Source organism: Calidris pugnax, unplaced genomic scaffold (genome assembly GCF_001431845.1).
Source record: "Calidris pugnax isolate Ruff unplaced genomic scaffold, ASM143184v1 scaffold64, whole genome shotgun sequence".
NCBI classification, from domain to species: domain Eukaryota; kingdom Metazoa; phylum Chordata; class Aves; order Charadriiformes; family Scolopacidae; genus Calidris; species Calidris pugnax.
In genome coordinates, this window is record NW_015090784.1 from 812597 (window position 1) to 829163 (window position 16567).

General features: G+C 48.4%; 1 protein-coding gene across 1 annotated transcript; it reads right to left on the reverse strand.

The window, feature by feature from the left end:
* Window positions 1-12970: 12970 nt before the first annotated feature.
* LOC106902359 (cytochrome P450 26A1) lies at window positions 12971-16216 on the reverse strand. The gene is made up of 7 exons (XM_014965765.1): window positions 15861-16216; window positions 15447-15671; window positions 15052-15339; window positions 14781-14930; window positions 14301-14435; window positions 13937-14089; window positions 12971-13768 (listed from the first exon to the last, which is right to left on the reverse strand). Exons 1-7 carry the CDS (start codon window positions 16047-16049, stop codon window positions 13427-13429), a joined length of 1482 nt encoding a protein of 493 aa, XP_014821251.1. The 5' UTR covers window positions 16050-16216; the 3' UTR covers window positions 12971-13426.
* Window positions 16217-16567: the final 351 nt, after the last annotated feature.

Genomic DNA, 16567 nt, shown 5'->3' on the forward strand with positions numbered 1-16567 from the left:
AAACTGCCAGCCTGGGGAGCAGAAAACACACACTCCACAATAACTTAGAAAATCACCACCCTCTCTGTGAGGGAAAGGGTCTGATGATCAAAAATGTTTCCTATGAATCTAGCATTGTTAAGTTATCAGGATGTGAGCAGATACCATAGCCAAATAAAACCATAGGGGATATTTTGTCCCTAATATCCCCCCCAAAAAAACCCTATCCTAAATGAGAAGTAATTACGCATTACATGCTGACATTTTTCCTTACCTCATCTGCACTTTCAACTGAAAACAATTAGCCAGGTAAACTATCATTAATAACATTGCCCAAATACTGCATATATTACTGGTTGCACAGAACCTGTGAAAGAGCATTCAGCCTTTTATCTGAAAAACCTGACCTAGTGATCACTTTCTGCTACCATAAAATGCTGCTGTTCTGGGATTACCAGCCCAAGTCAGGTCCTGTGCCTGCACCATTGGCAGGCAGAGCAGAGCCTCCCTCCATGGGGCAGAAAGAAGGAATATGTAATAATTCTGACACAGCTCTGGACTCAAGCAGCTGACATGAAAGAACTGTTGGTGCAGGTTTGCCCACACCAGCATTTTAGGCACTGACTTGGCCCATACTCACCAGCACAACAGGGAACCTCATCTTCCTAGTGCCAGGACATGCTGCTAACAACTTTGAACAGAGGAGGTTTAATGGTCAGGGACACCTGAACAATGATTAAGACATGGTTTTGGTCTCATTGCTGCATTGTACACCAATGATAGTAACACCCACTATCCCGTGACGAGTCTTCATAGCTTTTATGCTTTCCAAGGAAGAAAATCCACTTTCTGCAGGGGCAGAGAGAGATGCAGAGACATGCTGAAGGTGACAAGCAAGTAATCAGCACCCCCAGGAAGGCAGCTCAAGCCCCAGCTGAGCAGTCTGGGACCTACTCAGAATATGTGGAAACCTGTTTTCTCAGAGGTAAAGACTGGTGAGAAGGGCACACATTTTGTCAATGGGTACTGCTGCACTCCATGTCAAAGCTGTGCTATAATTGGCATCCAGCAGCCTCCACATAAGGCCACATGGTTAGAAGAAATTGCTAAATTATTTGACTTGTAAACCTAGTTTGAAATGCTAACTGCAGAGTATTTGTCTGAGTGATAAACTCTTTAAGGAGAAACCTTTGATCTCCAGTCAAGTAAAGACCCTTAAAAGTCCTGGAGTCTGGGGCTGCCAGCCCTACAGACCTTTGTTTGCAGCCATCGCTGGGAGAGGGGGAGGGAAAGAGCATTTTGCACAGTGATTGCCCAGAAGTTTGGCTTGGCTTGTAAAGCTGGAAGGTGAAAGGCCGTGCAGCTCCCCTTCCTCCCCCCAGCAAAAAAAGGCTGTTGGGCTTTATGGTGGAAGGCAGTCCTTAACTTTAACTAATGACTCGGGTTTAGCACAGGAGATTGTAATCTGCAAAAAAAAGGTTTATAGACAGTGAATTTTCTTGTTCATGAACAATATTTTTAAGATCAAATTTGAAGTGGCCTGTGGTGTCCTTGAGCACAACACATTGCAATACATGGTTGGTTTCTAGCGCTGAAAGGGAACGATTCAATCTGCGTGTTAGTTCTGATGGAAACACTGAGTCACTTTGTCACCCAGTTCAGATCAAGGGGGCCAGAGTCTGCCCGGGTGCTCACTGTCACCCTCAGCATCACCCCAGGGAACACGGCAGCACTGGTACCCGCGCCCCTGTCCCCAGAGCGAGGGACAGCCGGACCGTACCCCACCACACGGGCAGCCCCTCGGGGAGCAGGGTGACTAACCGTGTCTGCCTCCTGAGTTTACTCATGGATAGCATCATTAATTTCCAGAATTCCTCAAAACAATTCTACCAGGAGTTGGTAAGGCCCGAGTGTCACTCCTCCTGCCTCCTCCTGTGTCTTTTCACCACCACCACCACCCCCTGGACAAAAGTTCACAGCTGACTAGCAGTGTCTGCGAACGGCAGAGCTTTTACTGCAGGCTGTAGCCTCCGCTGAGCTCCCAAATGGGATGGTGTTGCTTGATGGAGTCATCTGTTTACTTAAAACAGGACTGGGATCAAAAGTTCATTTTCATAGACCATTAAAGGGCAGTGATATATTAACAACTTCAGCCACTGCTAAGCTGCTGGATGTGACTCGTGGATGAATGACACCATATGCCAGCCACGCTCTTTCTCACAAGATTTATTTCAAGTCCCCTCCCTACACCTCTCGGGGAATATGGAAGCAGCCATCTTCCACACCAGTCTGGAAGGTGTACCTGTAGGCGCTCTCTGACACGTTATCTTCCCCTCAGAGGTCACTGGTGATTCACTACAGCGTATTTACAGACATCTCACCAGCCACTTGGATTTGTTTCAATGAATCAGTAACGCTCAATTTCTGACCAGCAGTTTTACTCATCTTCCACTTTTTTTGGTCACAAGGAAAACTCTGAGAGACTTACTGCTTGTGGAGCATTAAATACTAAAGTCAGCACTTGTGATCCAGGCAGAGGACAAGGGAGAGAGGGAAAAAAATAATGAGAAAGGGTGAAAATTTAAGTAATTTTCAAGTGTTCAGACAGCAGAACTGAGAAAGTGAGCAACAATTCACATCGCTTCCATCAGGCAGCCCCCTGAAGAGTGGAAGAAATATGACAGTGAATGATTTTTGGTGTAAAAGCCTGAGCTATTCAGGCTTTTCAATTATTTGACAGTGTTTTTGCCAGTTAACCATAAAAGCTCCAGTCCAGTTGAGAACCAAGGCAAATTTCTACAAGAACCACAAAGGCAGGCTTCCTTAACCAAACAGGGACACTGAGAGCATGCAGCTGACTGACACACCTGCTGAGGGCCCAGCATCTGGCTGTAAAAAAGGCATTTTCTCCTGAAAAAGTGAAATTTCTTTTCCCCCTCTCTCATGGCATGTTTAAACACTCAAGAAAGAGTAAGGACCCAGGTCACCAAATCCCAGCCTCCAGCACAAGCCACCCAGGGCACAGCCACCTCCAGGAAGACGAGGAGCTCTGTCTGCAGCTTCAGCCCCATCCTTCCCACCCAGGACTCATCCTGCCCAGCTCGCCTGCCCCACTCCAAAAGCCAAAGCCTCGGGTCTGTAATGACGCCTCCTAAGACCTTTGCTCAACTCGATGGTGTTTCTCTCTCTGTAGTATGGTCTGTTTTGCCTACCCCATCAAATCCATTCGAAAATGCCAAGGAATGGTGTAACCAGTGCCAGGCTCTTCTTCAACTGGAAGAAAATCAGAAAACTGGGAAGGGGAAGCAGGAGACTCTTGTGCCCTGGGCAGCACCAGCACCGCTTAAAGGACTTCTGCTACGGTCTATAGATCACACAAGTGTCTGGTGGCACCCATTAACTGCTTTCAGCATAACAATGGCTCTTTCTCATCTCTGCCCATCCTCCCTGTCCCAGTTAAATGAGCTATTTCCCAGACAAATAAAGACTGGAGAGACTGCCTTCACCAGGGGTGAACTGGGCAAGGGCATTCAGATGGGAGTGATGGGAGCCTACTGAGAGGTGGGGAGACCCTGAGCACTGCTGTGGGAAATAAGGGGAAAGGCAAAGCCTGGAACAGGGGAGAGAGGCGCAGGGGGCAACAGGGGACATAAAAGCACATGTACCCTCTTGTCCAGGGATCTGCAGGAGGGAAGGGAAGCCACAGTGCAGGGGCAGATGTGAAGGATCAGGGACAGGAGGAAGGTGACAGGGAGGTGGCCCTGGTGCCTGCACCAGCTCAGCCTGTGGGACAAGTGTCCAGTAATACCAGTGGGCAAAGGACTCCTGCTCTCCCCACTGATGGCCCTTGTGGCGTACCCACGGCCTCTTTGTCCAAAGAAGTTGAGCGGGTGGGAGGGCAGCCACACTGACCTTGTCCCAGGCTGGTGGCCTGACCATGCTCCTGCCCCTTCTCTGCTCTGGCTGCAAGGACAGCAGGTCTGATCCAGGAGCTTCTGAAATCCTCGTGCTTCCTCCAGCTTCCGGGAAAAACAAGCAAACAAGGAGCAGCAGCTGATGGGGCAGACGCCGTGCTTCAGAGGTGACAGGTCAAAATTCAGTTCCACGGTGTGTCTGTGTTTCTTCGCCCAGTGTAGATAATGTGAGATAAAAAACATTTTACATATTTCTACCCAACTTCTATGGCTACATGTATAGCTATGTATAACTACATACATTTGTGTAGTGTGGGTAAATATTTCTATATCTGACTGCAGACTTCATGCTGTCAGATAAAGATAGCAGTCACTTTTAAGGAGTTCAGGAATACAAGACTGGTTAGTAATACCACTATTGTGCTTGTGCCACTTCTGCTGAAAACAACTGTTCCAAAACCACACCAGCCACTGTGATATAGCAGAGCCCAGAAATAGGGCTTTGAGAAGCATGAAGTTCAATACACAAAGAAAGAATAGCAAGAAAAAGACTTAATTTGTTAAAAGACATTGGGCCAAATCTTTCTCTACAGCAATGTTAATTATAAGAAATGAATTATCAAAATAATTTAAAGAAAACAACTTTGAGGCTGCATCCCTGTAAGCCAGCTCAAGTATGATAGCTGTAAAATGAAGAGCTTTGGGGCCACCGTTGCTGGTGTATCTGTGACTCAGCAGTGACCTCCTAAGCACCTTTGCCGTGGGACCCACCAGGGGACTGAACCCACTGTTGTCCCCTCTCAGAGTCTTGTTCACAGCCCAGCCCTCCTTGTCCCGGGGGTGAGAAATGGACCTCTCTGTAAAGCCTGAGGCTGCACCTTTCCTGAGACCAAGTCCTGGAGCTGTGAGCGGTGGGGCAGGAGGAGAGAACCCCCTCTGGCCCTGCATGGCCACTGGCTGGGCTGCCCGGGCCAGTCCTGCCCAGGAGACAGGCTTAGGGCTCGCTTTTAACACAGGGGGTTCCCTGGGAAGAAACCTGTAGGGATGGCACCTCTTTTGCCAGCCGGAGGGCAGGGCGAGGACACACGGTGGCTGCTGGGCACCTTCAGAGAAGGTCTCTGGTTCAGTGAGGCTGGCTGAAAGGTCTGCTCAGCTTTGTAGATGAGAGGTAACCCTGCGTCCTGCCCAGACCTTTCCCACTGATCCTTTCCCTCCTCCCGCCTTTCCCACACGCACTGCTGTCTCACATCCAAACCACAGAGCAGGGCCTTTGGTGGTGACAGACAGCCTGACACTAAGGTGTGGCCTCATGGGCCACTGCAATGAAAATCCTGTTTAAATAGAAGTTGTTCACTGCCATCACTATACAGGAACCAGAAGACCAGCACACCACTCTATTGTCACAACCCAGGGAGGACAGAGAGCCTCGGGGTAGACAGTGAGAACATACTTGGGAACCTTTTGATCCCAGCCCTCCTCAAAGGTGACTGCTGAAGGGCTGAAGCTGCAGTGGGGACGTGCCTGGCAGGAGCTGGCTCAGCTGTTCCCGGACACCTCCTTCCCAGTCCAGCTGCTCCTGAGCTCCTGACTCCAGCCCTGCTGGTGCTCTGCTGGCAGGACAGACACCCCTGCTCAGCCCTCCCCGGGAAGGGGAGCCCAGGGTGGGCAGGGGAGGAACTCCTGCAGGAGAGGGTTTCCAGAGGTTCTTCCCTTTTCTCTTCCCAGAGCACTCTCCTCAATATGCCCCTTCTTACCATTGCTGTGACTTTCTTTTCCCCTTTATGCTGTAACACTGGTGCTGAATTTTGATGAGACAAAAACAGGTACAGCCCATGGCATTTATTTATTTAGAAGCAAATGCAACATTTTGGTAGGTATTTTGAAGTTTCAGAGAAGAGTGCTAGGTCAGCTGCTTCTCTCAATCCAGAATGACTTCTTATATTTTTATGTGGTCAATTAAAGGAGATACTTCCCCTGAATCCACAATTGTATTTTTGCTTTTAGATATTCCAAAATCTTTTGGTCTTACATTAATGTTAGCTCTCTATATAATTCATACAGTAGCCACAGGCACAAAAAAAAAGTTAATTTCTTAACTGTAGCTTTCCTCTTTTTATGTTTGCAATTTCAATTAACTGTTCTAAATAACTGACAACATGGAATATAAAACATTCCTGCAACAATGTAGGTCTAACAGCAATTACGTTGATTTACTCTGGACCATGTTAAGTTCAGGGAGTAGGATAAAGAGACAAGAGTTTAAAACTTCTTTCACACTGATGTAATAAATTCAGTACATTGCTTTAAAGTTAGGGCAAAATAGCTGGTAACTGAAAGTCAAAAAAACCCTTGTTTTGTTTTCCACTGTGATAGAAAACAATAGATTATGGGAAAGTTCTTCAGAAGGTGATCAGAGGAAAAGTTCACCAGCATCTATCATGGACTGTGTCTCTGTGGCCTGCTGGGATAGGAGGGAGGGACATAAAGGTGTCAGCAGTTGAACTGATACGGTAAATCACAGTCGGGCTAGTAAAGCGCAATGGCAGCCTCGTGTAAATGCCTTCAGACTTCTATTTCTTCTCTGAGGTTGTACTCGGGACACGTCCCCTCTTTGTGACCTTATCTCTGGGGCAGTGGGTTGTGCACTGGTCTCTCCTCTTTAGTTTACGAGGACTAATCCATTTGCAGGTTAATAAAAGGTGAAAAGAACAATCACCCAGGAGCCACCAAAATAAACAAGTAGTACCTTTGACTGCTCCAGCATTCTCAGTTTTCCGCATCAGCATACTTGGCCCGTCTCCTCTCTCTCCTTCTAAACACTCTGATAATAAGTACATCTGTAAACTGCTAATTTAAAAAAAAAAAAAAAAAATAAGCTTTTGTACAGTTGCCTGTTAACAAAGTTGTGTGTGCCGAGGGCAAATGGCTGGACAGTATGTTATCTGCAAAGCATTTGGAGACAGTCTGACAGCACTTTATTTAGTTCCTTCTTGCTGCAAAGCTCTCTGTTAATAAAAACTCTTTCAAGTACATGGTGATGCTACTGTACACTCAACTTCCAAGTCCTCAGCACTGCTCCAGCACTCGCTGTTATGTGTAGTACAAATCACCTATCCAACAGCTAACCAAAAGTGCTCTGTGCAGCTCTTGCAACAGCTGCAATGTTTTCAAGATGTATAGCTTTTTGAGAAAAAAAGCATTGGTTTTTTGTATTGTTAAAAATGTGGCAGAATTGAAGGGGTTTTTTATTATTGAAAAAAAAAAAAAAAAAGTATTAACAGTATGCAAAACAGGAGAATGATAAGACGATTAGAATTGGATGGCTCCACTTTGCAGGCATGTCACTTGTCTCTGTAAAATGTACTTTTCTGTGTATGGCCCTGTGGTTGAAATTTGCAATTTTTTCTATAAATGCTGAACTGACAATTAGTGCTTTTCAGTGACCACCAAGCTCTCAGTCCCAGTTAGAGGAAAGGTTCCCTCAGACACGTCACAATTCTGAGCCATCTCATTTCATACAATGAACAAAAAGGTCATGACATGCCATTACTTCAAGCAATCTGTTGATAAGATTAATGAACTTTTCTCTCTAACTGCCAGATTTATAATGCATGCACTATCTTGCTGCAGTGCTCTAGGCAGCATCGTTAACATCAATAACGTATACCTAATATAACGACACCAAAGAGGAGGGGAAGTCAGGGCAAGAAGGGTGACACCGAGGTGAAAGGCACCTGTGTGTCCTGCAGCGGGGGCGCAGGGGCTGTCGCTGCTGCCCCTCGTGCCTTCCCACCCTGTCTCCTGCCATTCCGATCGACGGGAAGGACAACCCACAAAAGAGGAGGCTCTTGCCAGCTCAGGGAGCCCTTTCCGATTACTTTGTGGTCCTGAGGGAAGCTTTGGAGAGAGGCAGGGTGTTTCATGAGTAGGTGTATGATGTGGACTTGTAAGCGGGGAAAAACCCAACCCTATTTGTGCAGGCTGGCACTAATGCAGCTAGCAGGGCACTATCCAGCCCCCTCCTCCCCTTCCCATAGGATACAGGCAGGTTGTTAATTCAGAGGGGCCTAGACATAAAATAAAGGCTATTCGATAAAGCATACCACCGTCCTGTGCTTCTTTTGTCAATTAAATCAGCGAGCCAAGAAAACCAAGACCTACCACCATTCTGCTGCAAATTCAGATGTTTGTTCTGCTGACATTTTACGTGAAAAAGCAGTATATTTCTGAGATACAGGTATAATAAAATAATGTTGACCCCATACATCTAAAGCAGAAAAAAACCCCAAACAGATTAAGTTGGTGCTCTTCCCTCAAAACAGTGGTTCCTGGAGGAAGCTGTTTCATTTAAAGCAGCGTTAACAGAGATGACGTGACACAGTCTGGGTAGCTATGTGCCTGTGCACATCTCCTCCTTCTCCTCCTTAAACTCTTAGCTGTACCTAGACTGCTGCTCAGGACCCACATCTCTGTAATTTCACCTCAGAAAGTCTCTGAGCTGCCTCCTACCTGAAGGAGTGCACATGGGACTGCCTTTCGGTGACTTATCTCTGGAGAGATCCTGTGAGGGGCCCTCAGCTCTGGAATTTATTCCCCCCTTTGCTCAAAAACAGCCTCCAACAATCTTTGACCTTCTGGGTAAGCTGTGAGGCCCAAATCCAAGGATTTGTTTTGGGAGAGGCATAAGAAAGGCTGGCACTTGTGGGCGCAGTAGGAAAGCACGCGGTCAACAGCTGATCTAGCCCTTGGGTTATGGTTTTCTCATGTTGCAGCAGTTATCCTGTAAACTTCACCCGTGGAGACTTGGGCTGTCCTAAATGGTCATAAATTGGAGGGAAAAACATGCATGGAAATAAACCAGTGTATAATTGAGTGTGTGTCTGTGAACAGAATGACCTGGCAAACAAGTACGTCATCAGTCACTTTGGCTAAAATGATCCTTCCAGCCTCACAAATCACACACATGTCCGTGGGGCACTGACAGCGTGCACAAGTGAACCAGCATTGGTGGGACTGCTGATAAAGGAACAAACAACACTTTAATTAAATGAGAATACCTAATGTGTTGCCCTGCCTATGTTACAACTGCCAGGCGAGCTGTAAACACCCATTAAAACAGCACTGCTATGTCCTACTACCAAACTTTCCTTGTCTGTCACCTTTTCAATATTTTAATCTGAGATTCTTTAAAAGCTGTCTCTGCTGCTCTTTCTCTCTGGATGTAAACAGATTTGTTAAATATTTTATTTCTAACCCACCCACGAAGTTACATTCATTTACATAACTTAATGAAGGCTGCATTATTCATTGAACTTCTCATATAACATTTTTCATAAGACATTATTAAACAAGTGGAGCGAGCCAGTCTAGTAATGAGCCTTCTCTAAACTTGCTGCCAGTTATGTTTCCTTTCTCCTAATCTATCACTCTAATGGTTGCAACTAATAAACTTTTTGAATCTTTGCTGCTAATCTGTATATGTTTTGCATTGCATGCTGGATGTGTAACTTGTCAGAGAATTTACAATACAAACCACCTGGCAAACAAAACTATCTGGACTAACAAATGCTGTCCAAAACTTCCCACTCTTTTTTGTTATAATGGAGAAGACAACTACATGCAACACAGTACCTTTAAGCCATAAATAAAATCACTAATTTGGGGCTGGAACATACCCTAATGAGCAGTACGGCCCAGACACAGGATTTGTGACTGCCTTTTATAGTTTCAAAAACATTGCCAAAAGAGACTAGATTGAAGTTTGGTTTCTGTGAATGTTCAGCAGAAACACAGCCTTGTGTAGGATCCCATAGGCTTGTATAGGATGCTGTTAGGCTGCTTGAGGAAAGATGGTATATAATAGTTTTAAGGCAAAGAAATTCTGCAATGGGTTGCTCGCACTTGGGCTATTTAAGGAAATGTAAGTGCAAAACCTCAAGTATACAAGGCTTCAAACGATACTGTCCTTTCAATAGGTGCTTTTATGAACCAAAAGAAAAAAACCCTTTCTAGGCTCAGCTGCTGAAAGTAACACGACCTAGTTTCACTAGCACAAAATAAATGAATCTGATCAAATTATTTTTAATCAAGTAATATTTTTGTATTTTTTTTAATTTCCAGTGAGTCATCAGCATTCATTTGCACATTTTTTCCTTACTCACACAACCATTACCAAAATTCACTCCTACCTGTTCTGACCTTGTCTGGAAATAGTATTGCCTTTCAATCAGGAATTAGTTTATTGAGTAGCATTCCTCAGTGTCAATTCACACCAACAACCTTTCTTCGCTACCATCTTTATTCAGGAATGAATAAAGATGTGTGTATTTATATGAATGAATAACCGTGTGTGGTTAGTGTGGCATAGAGACTTCAGAAGCTCTGAGCCCCAGAGCTGCCCCAGGATGGCAGGAGCAGTGATTTGTGTGGGCTGCAGTAGCCCCCCGTGCCCTGGCAGAGCCCCCAGCAAGCTACACACAAACCATGGCTTCTTACCCCGGGACCAAAGCACAGCATCTACTGAATAGGGTGTATTTTTTTGGAGAGAGACCTTGCCAAAGATTTTTCTTTCAGATGACAGGATAACTAAGAGGAGGAGTATGAAAAACCCCCAAAAGGCCCAATTGCAAGCAGGGAGCGAGCGCTCCCCTCCACATCTGGCCCTGGGCAGTCTGTGAGCCTTGGAGCACCGGTCGCTCACAGTGACATGGGGTAACACCCAAAATGGAGAATTGGAGCTTGGCTCTGGGAACTACCTGTCAGCTGAAGTAGCTCTTTCCTCTTCCTCTTCCTTCTGTCTCCACTGCAGCCCCCAGAACAAGGTGTCCACACAGGGAGCTGGGGCCAGGACCTGGCTTGCCTGAAAAACAGCGGGGTTTGGGGAGATAGTTTTTCAGCAGCATCAGTTCCTGGACCCAGCATGATGTCAGGAGCAAGGGCCCGGGGTGCCAGGGGGGTGTCAGCCCCTGAAGAGCAGCAGCAGCCTGGGTGGGTGCCCCTGCCCGGCTCTGCTGAGCCGGCAAAGCTGCCTGCGATGCCCCAGAGCTCACCTGGAGCTGGTCTGCAGCCAGCACCCACGCTGCCAGACACAGCTGCAGAGATTAGCAGGGGCTGTAAAACCTGCTCAAGAAGTTGGGCAAATATTTTAGCAATTAACCCGCACGGAGCTCCATATTACTGCGGCTGCACTGTTACCACCTCTGGGGAAGAGCTTGTTTAAAGGTAGCTCCGAGATGCCTAAATTACATAGCAGTGACAGAGCGTTTAACTACAGAGATAAATTACACAGGGGCAGTGCCTAGCATGGGTTATGTTCTCATGATTTACAACAGCTGAGGATGTGCCCCCAGATGTCCAGACAAAATCAAATTAAGTATACTATCTTCTTCTTTTCCCCCCAAACATAAAAGCCTTGCGAATTTGACTCAAAAATAAAAAGGAACCAGAGAAATGCATGTATGACCTTAAACTTACAGTGAGTGTTCTTATTCTCTGTATTCTCCAGACAGCACTTAGAATCCCATTCTTTACAAAAACAAAATAGAAACTAAAATAATATGAAAACAATGCAAAAAGTTCCCACATATAAAAGACTTCAATTAAAAATAAACAAACCATTCAAAGAATATCAGCATCTATTTGGCTTTGCAGAATGTTGAAATGTTAAGGAAGAAAATGCTAATGATGATACCAAGTTAAGGGTCTTGGGGGTCTCCAGGCTTCAGATCACCTGCAAATCAGCATCAGGGTTTGCAGTTTCCCACTACTATACCGGTAATAAACATGTCTTAAACTGAGATTATTCATCAAGTCCCTGAAAAACATAATGGCACAGGAGGTTTGCATAGGAAACATTATTTAAGATTTTAAACGTTGCCAAGAAGACTCAAGCACAATCTAAAAAAACCTTCTTTTGTATTTTAAGACTAAATTAAATTGACTAAGACAAAGACTTGATAGTTACACATATATAGGTGGTAGCCAAGTTCCTACAGTAGAAGTTTATGTATTTAAAATGCTAACTGGAAACACATCAAATGTATTACAGAAACACTCCTTCAAGAAAAAACCAACCCAAAACATCAAAGATGCTATTAAACACCTGCAGCGATTTTGAGCAAATTTAACTCCATCCTTAATTTTGACCTTAGAGAACATAATAAGAAAGCGACTTCCAGGAGCAAACAAGAAATTAAATTGGTCTATCTGGTGCTGTAAGTGTTGGTGACACTGAATTACGTTGGTTTACTTGGTAGATGTTTATAGAGCCAGCCTATGTTGTTTGACTTTTGAGGGAAGACTAATAGGTGTAGTAAGGGGGGGTGAGAAAGAAGCCGGGGGAGAGCACAAAAAACCTTATGGTTAAGCCAAACCAGGGGTCATGCCTAGGGCATTTTATCTGCCCTGCTTACACACCCCCGGGGAATTGCATCTCAACAGTTGATTCCCTGTTAATCAATTCACATTAGTGCCTGCCTTTTAGTTTTCACTTTGCTGAATTCCAGGAAAGAACTTCTTAAACCAAATGCATGCTCTATCTCTGACCCAGCCGGAGACGCTGCATTTCAAGGAGAAACCACAGCAGATTTTATTTGCTCTACCAGCTAGGAGACACCTTCACAAGTAAGGATTCAGAAGCTTCACAGCCAGCAGACTCCACACAGGGCAAGACCCTGTGGTCCATTCACACAGGTCAGCACTAATATGGGAGAAGACCATTAGGGAGGGTTTTTTTTCCTCAACATATTTTCTCCAGCTACAGATAAAGAGTCACATTATGCATTATTCTTCTGCTTCCCTTTACTTTCTTATTTACTACAGCCCAAGATAAGGAGACCTTGCTGTCACTTCACACTGTTTTCAGTGAGCGTGTGTGTTTTTGCACAACTCCTGCCTCTTTACAGGCTAAAATTTAAAACAATTTACTATTCACAAGTGAGAACCACATTGCGGGTGGGAGGCAGGGGAGGGTTATCGACACAGAAAAAGCAAATAGCTCATTCAGAAAAAGCAGATCTGACTCTACATCCAAACCCATTAGACCTGTTGGTTAAGCTACTCTTCTAGCACACACAGAGGATCATCAAAAATAAACTTTATTATCAAACTTAAAATTCACACATTAAACAGATCTAGACACAAATAATACTGGAAACATTCTCAAACAATAACCATTTTAGGTAATTTGGATGAGTAGCTAGTTACCATTGTTTCAAATGCCTTTAAGAATATTTCTTAATACATACACCATTGTGAAATGTCTTCAAATCCTCAGCTGGCCAGCTTTCAGTAAGATTTTTAAATAGGGGAAGACTTATTTCTATAGAAATAACATTCTCTAATTATGAATCAGAGACCCATAATTGTAGTGCTTGGGGAAAAAATATCATAGCCTTTTGAAATATTTAGAAGACATAAATAACTATTGTACATTTACAAGTTTAAATATTTAAAGGCCTTTGTTACTATAAAAAGTTGCTATGTACATAATTAGATGCTACATAGAAATCCAGCCAGAGGCAAGCGTTGAGCTCTCAGATTTGGCCGCTGAAACCTATGAATTTGGTTGGCAAATTGTCCACGGGGTACACTATGGGGCCCGTTTTCATTGTAGGAGGTCCATTCAGCAGCTGCCAGTCACAGCTCCGAGCCAGCTCCACTGTAAATATTTTTAGAAGGACTTTTGCAAACTCTTTGCCCACGCAGCTCCTCAAGCCCCCGCCAAAGGGAATGAAACTGAACCTAGAAGAATCCTCCGGAGATGGAGACATGAAGCGATCCGGGTTAAATTCATCCTTGTTGGTAAAGAGATCTGCCACGTCGTGGGTATCGCAGATACTGTAAATAACATTCCAGCCCTTGGGGATCTGGTAACCCTGTCAGAAGAAGGGAAGGAGACATGAGGCACCTTGCTGTGTTAAATAAGGTGAATTGTCAGCGCAGGACACGTCGGTGCCCCCCACCTCCCTGCCTGGCTTCCCCCAGACAGGGATGCACCGATGCTCTGCAGCTGCGCTGCACAGTCCAGCCCCAGCCCCGCTTACGTTCAGCTCCAGGGTCTTGAGTGCAATTCGAAATCCTCCAGGAACAGGAGGGCTCAGCCTGAGGGTCTCTTTGATGACACAGCCCGTGTACTTCAGCTGCTCCAGGACCTCCATGTCCAGATGCTTCTCTTGGTTAGCACCACAGAGCAACCCCTAGGAAGGAAGATGCTGCCGTGACTTTACGGAGTGGGCAGCCAGGGCTCCTGGCACTGCAAAGCAGCTGCCCCTCGGTGAGAGACGTTTTCCTGCCCCCCCTCAAAGAAGGGTAACACCTGGGTGAGGGGGGCCCTGTCTGGGACCCCTCTCTTGGAGGTACCTTCCCCACTGCCCACTCCTATGAAGTGGCTCCCGGGGAGACACGCACCTTCACCTGCAGCTCCTTCCTCACTTTCTGCAGGACATCATGGTGGAGCCCAAGGAAGGCAATCAGTGACGTGGCAGCGCTTGCAGTGGTTTCATGGCCCCCAAACAGCAGCTCTGTGGCAGACTCTTTCAGCTCCTTGCATGCACAGGACAGAGGAACGTAGAACAGGTCTTGAATATAACCATCCCCCCCCAGCCCACTCCACCACCCCATCACTGCATCACTCCCAGGCTGGAGGAGACACCCAGGGGCCAGGATGGCACTGGTGCTTACGCTTCCTAGGGATGTGGCCCTGGTCCTGTGCTCCCCAGCCAGCAGCCTGGTGGCATCCTCTGCAGCCCAGGGCACTGCACAAGCTGGTTCATTGCACGGGGAGAGGGCGACGAGCCCCCTGCTCTCTCCTTTTGCTCCCAAAATATAGGCATGCTACTGACAGAGGGGCTAGGGGAGAGGGGTGGACCTGGCCCTGGGAAACCTCACCTGCATGTTGAGCTGCTCCCCGTTGCCCTGTGTGTACTCCATCAGCAGCTGCAGCGCGTCCTTGTAGCCGCCCTCAGGCTCCTTACAGGCCATCTTAGCACGGATGTTCTCCTCGATCTTGGCGTGGATGATGTTGCGTGCCCGCAAGCCCTGGCCAGGCAGCAGGGAGAGCAACGTGGGACGCTGGCCAACACTGCCATCCCCCCCACCCGTCTCCCACTGCCCTGGCTGCGGGGGCACCCCTCTCCCCCCGGCCCGCCAGGAGACTTACCCGGTAAAGCCCACTGAAGGGCACGTCGATGGGGAGGGAGAAGAGGTTGCGAATCATCTCCTCGAAGGCCTCCACCAGCTGCTGCTCGCCGTCGGGGCTGGCCTGGCGGGGCTGGAAGCCCAGCAGGATCCTCATGGCGATGCGAAACATGAGGCGCTTCACCTCGGGGTACACCAGCAAGCAGGGCCCGGCGGCGCCCAGCCACTGCGCCAGGCAAGCACTCACCTCCTCCTGGATGACGGGCACGTAGTGCTGCAGGGCGTCCCGGGAGAAGGCCCGCATGATCACCTGCCCGGGGGGACGAGGAGGAGGAGGAGGAGGAGGAAGAGGACACAGGCTCAGCCGCCGCGCCCGGGGCGGCCGCCCCCGCTCCCCGCCCGCCGTCGGGGCCGTACCTTTTTGCGGTGCTTGTGCTGCCCGTCGTGGAGGTTGGAGAGGCAGCCCGAGCCCAGGATGGTGCGCACCGAGGCGGGCCACTGCACCGAGACCAGCCGGTGCTCGCCCAGCAGGATGTGCCGCACGTTCTCGGCGCCCATCACCCGCACCGTGGGCCGCCCGAAGAGGTGAGTCTTGTAGATGAAGCCGTATTTTCTGCGCTTCATCTGCAGGAACTTCCGCCTCTGGACAGCAGAAGGGGCGGAGGGGAATAATAAAATAAATTTTAAAAAGGAGAAGAGGAAGGGGCAGGGAGAGCGGCTCTGTCCCACCTGGGCACGGGAGCCCGGCGAAGCCGCCGCTCGTCCCCCTCCCCTGCAGGGAGAGGAGGAGCCGGGGCGCTTCTCCGCGGCATCGCCCGCCTTTGCCCTTACCTGCAGCACCATCTGCAGCGTCTCCCCGAAGAAGGGGAGCCCCATGGTGCCGGGGGGCAGCGGCAGCGGGCAGCTGGGGTCGCGGCTGCTCACGCAGTACAGGTCCCAGAGCTTGACGGCGGCCAGGAAAAGCAGCAGGGGCAGCAGGAAGGTGCACAGGGCGCTGGCGACCAGGGCGGAGAAGCCCATGGCTGGGGAGCGCCTCCCGCCCGGCCCCCGGCAGCTCCGAGTGCGCGGCCCGGGCTCGCCGCCGGCCGCCTTTTATACCCTTCCCAGGTTGCTGCCCACCCTACCTTGGTCCGATAAATTAGTTCACCCAAAGTTCATCTTTAATTGCGGATTGCGGCCTGGCTCCTCCCCCCGAAATCTTTAACTGTTTGCTTTGCGCGGCGCATCCCGCCCGCCCGGGAGGGAGCGGTGCCGCCGGGCGCGCAGGCGGCGGCTCGGGGGTCGCTCCCGCCGCACCACGCTCGGGTCCGCGGGACGCCGCCGACAGCCGGGGGCCGGCCGCCTCCTCGGATTTATCGCCGGGGCTCGTTAGAGACCAGCGGGCTGCGACGAGACGGAGAAGTGCCCCCTCCAGCAGCCGGGAGCCCGGAGACACCGACCCCCGCCCGGTGCCGACGCGTTCCGCAAGCTGCGGAGCCCCCGGTCCCCGGCCGGGAACGGCGAGCGAGCGGAGCCAGGAGGAGCCGGGCCGGTGCCGG

What these genes read in the sequence shown, in the direction of transcription:
- LOC106902359 (XM_014965765.1), bottom strand. Translation starts at nt 16,049, where the DNA reads ATGGGCTTCTCCGCCCTGGTCGCCAGCGCCCTGTGCACCTTCCTGCTG. An exon ending in CGCTGCAGATGGTGCTGCAG is followed by an intron (nt 15,672 to 15,860) that starts GTAAGGGCAAAG and finishes TCTGCTGTCCAG; the next exon opens with AGGCGGAAGTTCCTGCAGAT. An exon ending in GGAAGGAGCTGCAGGTGAAG is followed by an intron (nt 14,090 to 14,300) that starts GTGCGTGTCTCC and finishes CTTCCTTCCTAG; the next exon opens with GGGTTGCTCTGTGGTGCTAA.